Below are 12,417 nucleotides of genomic sequence, written 5' to 3'. Positions count from 1 at the left end.
CACAAATTATTCATTTCTGTACCTCACCGCTGACTTAAATGGAGTAGGACTCAAATTATATGAAGTTGTATAAAATGAAAATTGCATGTTGATGAGAGCTGTGTAAATACATGACCTTGGAATGTTGGCTTAAATAGTAGATGGTTAGGAGATTGTATAACTGAAGGGTATATACAGTGTAGAAGATTATAATACAAAGGTTATGTGGGAATAGAAGTCCTTGTGTGTAAAAACAAGAGGTTAGATGATTATCAATAAAACAGTCTACGGATAATGTATCCAGTCCCACCTAACTCACGTGGTTGCTATGAGACAATAACAGATTATTATCACAATAACAGATCATTGTTAATCTTTCTTAGCATATAAGGTGCATTTTGTTCACACTTTCAGTTGTAATGCAATTGGAGACTTTGAGAAAGAACACATATAACCAGGATTATGGAATTTTACAGATCAGGACAAAAAAGGCAAGCATGAGAAAAGGAGCAGAAGCAAGAAAAACTACATTTTTAATGAATCACTGTCATAGGGACCTTGAATGAGGCTTTCTAAATACAAAGCTTTTGGCAAGTATCTAGGTCACTACATCCTGTTTCTGAAGATTTAAGTTCCCTGGAGTTTTAAAGTATCCCCTTTTGCAGAGACTGGATGTGGGTAATGGCAGCGTAGGGACATACCTATACCTACCTCTTGGAAAAAGCAGTACAGATACTGTATAAAACCAGCACAGAATCTCACTGATGTTGCGGTGGTTTTGCTGTATTGTGCAACCTTATTCTTACAAATTAACAATGAAAGTATTAAATTATCAGGGAATTTTAACAAGTATTTTACCCCCACTAAGCCTTGTCTTAAAATGTTAAGAAGCTGCAGACAAGTGCCAGGACATTCGATGAACTGAAACCATATGTCATTTTGGCTAGTGTACTGGAAGTCTAGTTCAGCACCAGCCTAAAAGGGATTCTGTCGTGATTTTTCTGGTGTAGTTTTCATCTCTAAATTACACTGTTTACACTACAAATAATTCAGTCTATCATATAAAATTGTATTCTTGAACAAATAAGTGCATTTATTCAGTTGTAATAAGAGTGTGTAAGCAGCCATCTCAGGTCATTTTACAGGCAATTATTTCTCAAATCTAATATAACTGAAGCAGTTGCAGTCATATCTACCAGGGAGCAGTTATAATAACATTCCCATTGTTATGTTAGGCTGCTGAAGGAGAAAGGGAGGGTGTGATATCACTCCAACTTGCAGTGCAGCAGTAAAGAGTGACTGAAGTTTATCTGAGCGCAAGTCACATGACTGAGGGCAGCTGGGAAACTAACAACACATTTAGCCCTATGTCAGATTTCAAAATTAAATATAAAAATATCTGTTTGCTCTTTTGAAAAACAGATTTCAGTGCAGAATTCTCCTGGAGTAGCACTATTAGCTGATGCATTTAAATAAAATACAAAACATGTTTTCCCATGATAGAACCCTTTTAAGTTTCACAAGGCTTGCGTGCAAAAAGAGATGCATTTAGGGATGCATTAAATAACACTTTCCCTTTCATTCAAAAAGTCAGCTATAAGGTGCTTTTGACAACATTTTTTTTACAAATATGGCATAATATATAAGAGAGTAACAAGCAAATCTTCAAAATATTGACAGTCAATATTGATTGCGGAAAAAATAGAATATAAATTACTTATTTAGACACAATATCTGACTATTTACCCATCTGCAACCATCAAGGGCTGCAAGTGGCATAATCTAAAATGAATGTTGTGTATAGACTTAATAAAACTCACCCACATTCTTTTCATTCCTATGGGATTTTTAAAACTATATTTATAAAATGGTGAGTTCCAAATTTCACCCATTGATACGGTAAATACACTTCTAAAAATCCCATAGGAATTAATAGAACGTGGGTGAGTTTTTATTTATTAAGCCCTAAACCCAAATTTACATTAATCTGCCTCTTAATGATGTGCATGTCATTCTGTGAATCTGAGAAACAAAGGGCTTGCAATGGAGATCTGCAGGGTCTTAGGGAATGGACCTGCAGAAAGGAATGTCATGGGTGGCGCAAGGTAGGCGCCTCAAAAATAATTTAAGATAGCCCAGCAAAATAGGTTGGCAGACATGCTGATATCTGAAACTATGCCTTATTCACCCCAAACACTCCCACCTGTCACCTACTTATCCTACAGGACCCCCCCCCCTCCAGATTTCTCTTTGTATTTTAAATCATCATAACACACTAATAGATTTCTGCTCTGTTCAGACTTACCCCATTCCCAAACCCATTTGGTCTGTTACTGCCACTCAAACTGATCACTGATTCAAATTATGCCTTCCTAACATTTGTGGCCATTTCCGCATTTCACCGCTGGCAAAAAAGTTGCAAATTTTTTTTGGACACCAGCAACAATTCTGACGCCAAAATTCATGTTTTGAGAATTTTTCGCCCGTTTCGTGAATTTCGCAGTGGAGCAAAAAAGGGACAAATTCACCCATCACTACTCACCACCCAGTTTTTTTAGTTTAATTCTATAGGCAACAAAATGAAAAACATGGACAGATTTGTTCTTAAGGAAAGAATAAAGAATTGCCCAGATAACATAATGCCTTGTACAAGTTTGTAAATGCTCAGTTCTGCATAAAGAAAAGGTGACAATGCAATCTGCACAATTCTACCCATAATTGTTGGTTGCAGGGTGAATTCTGAAGTATGTGGCTTGGTATAGAATTACAGACTCAGCCTTAAACAAAAGCATTTTACTTGGGTGAATGGAAGTTGATGAAGCAAAGCATCAGTACCTGAAAAGGAGATTCCAATTTATTTGCTTGCAGTGTGGAAACATTCTATGAATGTGGATGCTGTCAGACACAGCAGTGAAAGACTGAAGAATCATTTTGAAAGGCCCCCACTCAGAAACACACTTTTTTCTCCCACATTTAAGTCGATTTCAGAACAGCTTTTAGCCGGGCATTTAACTCATTTTATGTGAATACATTGGCTGATGTAATTATGAAGGCCTTAGTGCTCACTTTATGTGAATTGAATGTGCCACTGATGCTAATAAATTATGACTGAAACACATAGTAAACTACTACAACTTATCATTTTAATGTGTTTGCCACCAGAGATGTATCTGAAGATCCACAAAATACCCAGAAATGAAAGCTGACTTATACCTAATGAAATATAATGCAAAGCTGTTTCTATACAGCATATATAAAAAATAATTATTCACTATACCATCATTGTAAAGAATATTTTCCAGTTTCTTTCATCTGCTTAGTTGTAGTAATACCTAGGATGCCATTTCCAGCCAGGGTAGTTGGTAAGTAAGAAACTGTCTAAAGACAGATTTGTTTTGCCCAAGTTCTCTCCTACTAAATTTCTGTATACTAGGGGTGAAAGGGCCAATTTCTTAGAAATCTCTCAACTAAAAAAACAGAAAGCAACTTGGCTTACTAAGTTGCTACTAAGCATCTTCTGGAAAACCAGAGAGTAAAAACAAGTAAATGTAAAAATGTTTGGAAGTTCAAAAGTCCTTTACTAAAACTATTGCATTCTAAAAGTTTATCTATTGTCTGTTACAAACATGGGCCCTACAGCCATAGTTGTACTTGAATGGGAGCTTCTATGGCCACACAATTTTAACTATACAAAATATTTTAAGGGTTCTGAACACACAGTTTAAATGCAGGGTAAGAGTATATAAATAACCCTTTCATCTTTTGGTGTGACTGGTCCTTTATTAGCCATGCATCAACTCAACTTTCACAGCAGCGGTCGATGGGGAGACTTGTCGCCCACGATAAAAATGCACGACTGCAGGCGACAGATTTCCCCATCGACCACTGCGCTGAAGTGTAACTGAAGTTTATCGGAGCACAAGTCACATGGCTAAGGGAACCTGTGAATCTAGCAACATGTCTAGCCCCCATTGAATTTCAAAATTAAATATAAAAAAATCTGTTTGCTCTTTTGAAAAACAAATTTTAATGCAGAATTCTGCTGAAGAAGCACTATTAACTGATGTATTTTGTAAAACAAAAAAACACCTTTTCTATGACAGAATCCCTTTAATTTTATGTTTACATGTAACACATTTATAATCCCACTTGCCATTGTTCCATTGTCTTCAGACATACTTTTGCTAGGTGGGATAACACTGATACAAACCCCTATTATAAGATATCATTGGGATGAAAGTACTGAGAGTGAGTTATCCAGCTACCTGATGAAGTTGTGGATTGCATTTTGTAGCACAGAAAGAAAACAAGACCTACTATGATTAGGTAACTTTTACACAATTCATTGCTTTCATTTAACATCTCCCTAGTGCAACACTAAATTTGAACAAATCCTTTCTATTGACTTGGGTTAGAAACACAAGAATCAGTGATTTACCTTACAGCTCTATGGACATTTTGAAGGATTTTGAAATAAAAGGAAATCTGTTGTACAACAACTTGGCTGTATATCTGCTGTATTTAACCAAGCTGATGGTTTTACGAAATTCAATGGCTATATGAGCCGATGTAGGAGGGGCCCATTCCCAAGAGCAACAACTACATCCCCGAAAAAATGGAACATACCCATGTCTGGGATGTAATTGCTGTTCAAACTGCCAGAAAGGAGAGGTGTTATATCATTCGAGGAAAGGGACAACGATTAAAATAAATGGCTTCTACACATGTGAAAGTACCTTTGTTGTATATGTTATCAAGTGCCCGTGTGGGCTAGCTTATGTTGGACAAACCACCCGAAGTGCAAAAGAACGCATAAGAGAAAATAAGTCCGCTATCAATACTAAAAAAAGTGATCAAGCAGTTGCAAACCACTTCCTTGTTGCGGGCCATGGGGTTCAACAATTAAAATATCAAATAATAGACAGTGTACCCAAATTACGGAGAGGGGGAGATCGAGTAAAATTATTACTCAAAAAAGAAGCAAGATGGATTGGAAAATTGGTAACGTTAGCCCCCCATGGTCTAAACAAGGAATACGATTTAAGTAAGATTTATCGTTAAATAATTTTTAACAAATAATTTTTAAAATGTATATTTTACTTATGTGTATCTTTTGTATATTTTTACAGTTAAGCTTTTTCACGAGAAAACTTATGGACACTATGTAAAAGGATGTTGCACTAAGGTAGACAGAAGTATCCACATGTAATATTATATATTGAAATCAAAACAATGTTGCAGACTGCATATGTAATACATTGTTTAGGTGGTTGTAAATGTTTAAATACACTATTAGGGGTCACTGTGATGGAATGTATAAATAACTGTGAACAGGTGCTGCTGAGGTGGCTTGATAAAAGACTGATGGTGGTCGGAAACATTGCTGAATTGTTTGGGTCAGAGCCCATGGCTTAATAAAGGCTTTTTAAAGAAAAGGAATCGTGAGTGGTGCTGTCCATGATACAAGTATTTGGCACCGCGGAGACAAAAGTCTATAAATCGACAGGCCAGAAGCCGGCAGTGTGAGCTTGCAGGTGGGGAGGGCGGAAGGGGGCACAACTCAAACCTGTGACTAGAAGATTTTTTGTGGTAGCCACATACTAGTAGGTAGTGCGAAGAGGGCAGTTTTTTACGCTTTACGTTTTGAATGTCAAGACTGGCACCCCTGTGTTTCCATGAACTGCAAACAAATGAAAGAAATGGATTCCTGCAAGGTGCTCCTTATACCTTTATATATTATTCCCCAGTAGGACAATGTATCATTTTACATCTGCAATCCAAGTGACTTCTCCAAGATGACATTTCTGAATGGCCACATAACCTGCATTTATTTCAGAAATTATACTATTTGCATTAACCAGATAGATACTCTCCAAGCCAATAATAGCTAGCACTAAAACGGCTTTATTTGTTCGTAAAATATTAGCATTAGCAGAACTGTATCAATCTGCATGGTTTACATTTGGCTGATACCCCTTGGACGATTATATTAGATTTCCATACTCCATTGTACCTAAGCACAGTTACTTTCTCCATCCTTTATCTCATGCATCTTTGATTTATTAATAATTTTTTTTTACAATAGTGTTCAAAAAAAATCACCTGCTCTTCAGGTGCATACAGTTTTTTTGCACTTCATGCTGTGTATCAAAAAAATTTAAAATCACAGTCAGGACATGATAGGACATTTCCAACTGCTGATTCTGGTAAAATTCAGATAAAATACAGAGCTTAAGTGTTAACTCACATTTTTCTAATTAAGGTTAACACCTGGGGCATTCCTAGAAACAATATTTCCCTCGAAAATTATTCAAAACAGCTAAATGAATATTATTATTCAAAATAGTGTAAAGTGGGGGGCCAGAGGTATAATCTTTCAGCCTAGTTAGGATAGCTGGAACTGTGAATACACAAAAATGCACCAAAGTGCTTTTTGCACAAATGTGAGGTGATGCTAATTCTTAATGCTCTGTCCCCATTCCTTCCATTAGACGCTACTATGTATTCCTGTTACAGTATTAATCCTGGCAGCCCTTACTTCAAATCAGCACTTCACATTTGAAATTTATCATTTAGAAAATAGCATCAATACTGCTCAATCTTCTCTCGCTTCCGGACAAACACACAAAAGACATCTCTTCTATGAAATTATACGGAACACAATGGACTAATGTTCACTCCTGCGCCAATGTCCCTTTCACCATGCTCTTCTAGCTGACAGGCGGCTGCAGAACACATTGTACCTTGGAGATAATTGACTTTGGAATATGATGTTGTTTTGTTTATACAAAAACAGGTCAGACAGAATTCTGTGGGAGCCGCATTCTGCCATGAGCTTAAGCTCACCTGCTTCTGAAACAAAGATATGCTCCCTGCTGAGAAACATGGCCACTGTAGTAGTTTTCCTACCAAGTGAACTAAATCATATATTATATATGCTAGATATGTGGTGCAACAGGCTGTAACATATAAGGGATACGAATGGAGATATGTGGAGTTCCTAATATTATAATTTCACATAGATTCGGTCAGAGGGGTGTTGATAAGGTTCTTCATTTTTAGGTTGCACTTGCTTTGCATTAGAGATCTTGTTCAACACTTTACCTCTTGACACAATAAATAAATTGGCTCACGTTTTGTTTTATAGGAACAACATTTAATCAAACATTTAACCTAATCAAGGTGAATTATCTGTAGTGCTGTGTGTTCACAGGAAGCTTTGCACAATAATTTTCCTTTGAGTCAAATCTTTTCTGAGATTCCTGTCTGTTTTCAACCATAGTCTGTCACATGTCTAGCAATAAGATCATTGACAAGAATGGGGCAAGGCAGCTCAGTTAAACTGTACTTTGAGTAAATATGATTTGGGGTTCCTTGGAAATTATATCCAGTGTTTGTCTTGGACTTTGTATAAAATGTCTTTCCATCATACTAGTTTCTTGTAAATTACTCTGGAAAATACTAAACCTATTAAACAATTTCTTGAGAATTGTTTGGTCCAGCTGAGATCACTTGTTTTTTATTCTTACCTTGGCAAGGTTCTTAAAAATGGCAAGGTTCTTAAAATGGCAATTTTATATTTAGGATTACCCAATGGTGCATACAACTAAAAAAGAATATTTATGTGAAAATGGTTTATTTACACGAAGCAGGGTTTTCACATATGAGCTGTTTTATGCTATATATTTTTTTATAGAGACCAACATTGTTTGGGGTATATAGGTATCATTTAAATGACTTGGGACTGTAATATCATTTTGCTTATGTTATATCTATTAAAACAAACTTTAATATGCCTTGTTTTCCCTCCTCTTCTCTTTATTGTTTTATTTTCCGCTTTTCTATGCATCATATGTACAAAAACACTAAATAAAGGACCTCAAAAGGAAATAAAACCTACCTTTCTTTCAAAAAAAAATAAAAAAGGACCTGGTCTGATTTCTAGACTCATATATTGAGTCCACTTTATTCAGGCCATAACCTACTTTCACCATATATATGGGCAATTTGGATGGCTCGTCACAACAAGAAGGGGATCATTTTTATTATACATGGCTGATTTACATGTCACTATTAACTGTATAAGGTTCAGGATTATAAAACTGTAGACTCAAAGAAGGGAGAAGCAGAACAAAATCATGAGAGGTGGTTAGGTGAATAAACTGAAACACAGTTTGAGTCTTCATTGTGGTATGTTGGTTTTGTTAAACTCAGGCTGTTTATCACGTCTACCAATAAGGCTATTGGTGGAGAGGCAAGAGAAGCAGAAAGAGAAGAGGGCTAGGTTCCAATTACGCAAGTAGTAGGTGTAACTATTTCTGAGATGGCTCCTTGAGCATTTTGAATCAGTACTGTCATTAAACACACTGTGCAGAAACCTGGAAACATAGATTACACAACGCTGAAACGTGTGTACTTTTGTGTCACGGCTGTAGACATGGCAAAGCACATAAGAGGTTAAGCCTTAATGGGATTAGTTTGTGTTATTGGTGTCTAAGATGCTACGGTGCTATGCTGAAGCTTACAAAATAAACTGGCTGTTTACAATACAATATAGTGCCATATGTGTTTTCCAGGCAAGTTTGAGCATATAGGCAAGTGTCTCCAGTTACAAGGTGTATAGCTGGGCTGTGATTTTATCACTATAACAGCATGCATACGACAAGAAAAACATAACGAGCATTTGCAGCATGCTAAGAAGGAAATTAAATCTCCCCGAGGGCCGATCAATACACAAGACTCCTGTTTTTCTGGAGAATGGACATTAAAGAAAAAAAAATAACAGGGAATCGGCATGCATTTACTGGCTCCCACACAAAGGGTCAGGAGTTTGATGGGATTTATGTTTCCATAGCAATGCCACAAGTACTGTATGTTTTCTCCCTTCCTTAAGAAGGTAAATAAGAAAAAGATTTCAATATGGCAAAAAACAAACTGATAGCTGATGAGAGATCCTTACTCCATCGAACCCATTCCTTTTTATAAACAGCAGCACCAACTAAAACAACTAACAGCTGTTATTTCTTTGTCAATTTCTTAATTAAAAATGGGTCAGGTCACTAAATTCCAATTTATCTCAGAACTTATTAATGTAAACTTCTGAATATACACTATATGTTAATTGCTTATTCTTGGCCCAGGCTGCCAATAAGACACATGTAATATCTTCTATAGGAACACTAATGGGTCCATGAATAAATAGAGCATAAGGGGAGATGAAGTGGGGCACTTATGGTGTTGGTTTACTTCGAGATTGAAGGATTGAGAGTAAGGAGGGCATTGATTTGTTCTATTAGCATGAAGGTGTACAAGGTGCTGTGTGTGCTAAAAGAGAGTACTATTCTTTAAATAGGTGATAGACATGGATTAAAAATAAAAGTCTATAAATACTGTACCTGCTGCTTTTAGTTATACAAGGCACAGGTACAATAGTTACCTCTTTCCCAAGTGTTGTACTGGGATCCCAGAAAACTTTATACCATGGGCCCATTCTCCAAGCTATTTTCTGCCACTACTCACATAAACACTATTTTCTTTACATGATATATAATTGTTTTATCTATGTAATCTCTTTGCTGCCATACTGAAATATTGAATAAACATGAAATAGGCTTAGAATGCAGGAGGGCCCCTGTGAGTTTTACTGGCATGCCAGTCTGACACTATATTTACCCAACTTAAAAATGGGACTCCTGACTGGTGCATGTTCAGGATGGATACTAACACCCCATAATGCAGAAAAACATACATACCAACATTGGGATAGAAAGCTGCTGGATATGAACATATTAAACATTCTATCAAAGCCCAGAAATATTAATGGTTTTCTTTAAAGATTATTTCAATTATCTTAACCAACGTCCCTTTTCTATAGGTATGTTTGACATGATTCACAAACCCCAGCATGAACTAGATAAATACTGTATGCATGGACAGGTCTATATCACTAAACATAAGATAATACTGTTGGTGCATGGAGTGACTATTTCTTGCTCCACACTTACAATACTAATTGTCAGTGCCATATAGTAGTGTGCATCACCCCTAAAATGTAATATAACTTTAACTATTGGTCCTTTAGATGCATAGCTAAATGGAATGCAGAGAACTACATTATGCCCATGTGTTGATGTTTTCCATTGGAAATGTTGTCCAGTTCTCACACATCTGACACCTTAGCAAATAATTCTCTAACCACTTCTATATACACTTGTCATAACTTGTCTGTGGTATGAGAAGCGTGAATACAGTGAGAGGCTATGTGAGGTGTATAGAAACACAGCTTCACGTGATTAAAGGAAAGAGTCATGCTGCCTTTAGCACAGCAGTGCCTCAAACTGAATGAAGTTACAAAAAGCCTAAGAGGCACATTCATTATGCCCCATTGTTAATTTAAGTGGCAACGACTGCTACTGCTCATACAATAAAAACATCAAATGGATCTGATTCATTAATCAAGAGTCCCCATTACTTAGCAATGTATTAATATTACTTCAATGCTTGTTAATTTCTAGGGCCCGACATCACATAGCACAAAAAAGACCAAAGAATTGCTTTGATAAATGTGTTCAGTCGTTAAATAATTGGGGGGGGGGGGGAGAATAGGGACCTTCTAGATATCCCCAGTTTAAAATGCAGTAAATCTGGCAAAACAAAAAATATAAAAATGGAAAAGAACCTTCAAAGATGGAACTGGAGAGGCTTTAGGTGGAAGTAAGCTTTATCATGGGATGCAAATGGGCAAAGATCACATGGGACTTTAAACCAGTAATCCTAGGACATGATCAGCTGGATATTAGTACCATACATGCACACACATACAGGGAATCAAATGTAATGATCTGGTTGAGTCTCACCATTTATAAAATATCAATTATATCCAGCTGTTACATTGGGCTTGAAGAAGAGGACTGCTTTTCTTATAGATTCACAAAATTTCCTACCTTTGGCTGGGGTGGTGGAGGTGGAATGTAGGGTGGATCAGTAATGTAGGTCTTCTTAGTGTTTTGAGGCTGATAAGATCCTGCAGGTTGTTGGCCTACTGCAGGTTGTTGGCCTACTGCAGGTATAGGACTGTAAGCAGGCTCTGGTTTCCATCCTCCTTGCTGGGTATAGGGAACCTCAGACCCATTCCTTCCTCCGTAACCTGGTTGAGACTGATAGTATGGGTCTTGATATTTCACCTGGTTACCCTGTGAATAGCCATATCCAGGCTCTATATAGCGTACAGGCTGAGGAGGCATATATTCCTGCCCACGTGGCTGAGGTGCATATTGCATTGGCCCAGGCGAGCGGGTTGGTTGAGGTGCATAGTACTGATTAGGAGCAGGACTGTAATTCTGGCCCAGCTGTGGGCCAGAAGGCACAAAGTGAGGGCCAGGAGGCACAAAGTGAGGGCCAGGAGGCACAAAGTGAGGGCTTGGCTGTGCAGATTTCACCTGTACATTGAAAGTAGGCCGACTAGGAGTAGAGGCGGTTGCATAAGATGCTGGCACAGGCTGTGGCCTCTGTGCTCCTGGAGACCCTGCTGGGGCAGGCTGGGTAGTAGACTGTGGCTGAGGTTTGGCTGCAGACTTTTTTGTTGCAGTAAGTGGGGGCTGGTTTGGGATAATCATTCTTTTATGGCCAGTCACTGGAGTCCCAGCTGATGGATGAGTCAATGTACCGGTATTGCTGCCTGGGCCCTGCAAATAAAGAATATAGCAATTATGTAACAGTATTATACACACAAATAGTTTTGAGCAAAAGGACATTTAAAATAAAAAACAGACAGGGGTCAGAAATTGCATATCACCCATTTTTTCATTTGGAAGAGCTTTATATATCTTCCACGAAAAAGAATACTGAAGGTGGGTTTTCCACACTTTATAGGACACATTTAAATATTACATTTTCGTTTTATAATAATTTGCTCAAAACATAAATCCTGCACTTACACATTGGGCTGAACTGCCTGTTCTGCTGTTGAAGGCTGCAAAATCCAGCAGCCACAGCCTATAAATGGTTGCTGCTCCTTCAAAGAATTGATTACTAAATAGTAACTCCCAGCAATAACTTCATTATTTAGCGACGCATGAATTTACTAAAATTTGGTGTTGCAAAACGAATAATGTAATTATGTGTATATATGGTCCTCTGCTAAAATATACCTTTGTATTCGTAGCCATAACAGAGAACCAATGAAATCACATGGTGCTTACAGACAAGGACTGGTTTTAAAGCCTCAACATACATGCAGACTGCTTTTCTATTTTAGTCAGCTGCTCCACTTGTTACCTGTTAAGTTAAAAACAGGCACGTTTACTGGTTGGGCCCGTGAAACCAGTGCAGACATACCACCTGACATTGGCTTTGATCAGCAAAGCTATGGTGCATGTAAGTACAGCTTGTCCTTTTCCCATATTACATATTATCCTTTATTTTTATTGTGTCAACATA

General features: G+C 37.4%; 1 protein-coding gene across 8 annotated transcripts in view; it reads right to left on the bottom strand.

The window, feature by feature from the left end:
- Positions 1-12,417, bottom strand: part of lpp.L (LIM domain containing preferred translocation partner in lipoma L homeolog) — a 198,532-nt gene that overhangs the window by 61,090 nt on the left and 125,025 nt on the right. For all 8 annotated transcript variants that reach the window (XM_041562334.1, XM_018262136.2, XM_018262140.2 and 5 more), the window contains 1 exon segment: positions 10,923-11,663. In XM_041562334.1, coding sequence (XP_041418268.1) covers positions 10,923-11,663 — 741 coding nt within the window.

The sequence above is a fragment of the Xenopus laevis genome, chromosome 5L (genome assembly GCF_017654675.1).
Source record: "Xenopus laevis strain J_2021 chromosome 5L, Xenopus_laevis_v10.1, whole genome shotgun sequence".
In the NCBI taxonomy this organism is placed as follows: domain Eukaryota; kingdom Metazoa; phylum Chordata; class Amphibia; order Anura; family Pipidae; genus Xenopus; species Xenopus laevis.
Note: the sequence above shows the minus strand (reverse complement) of the source record. Positions and strands in the feature narration are given on the sequence as shown.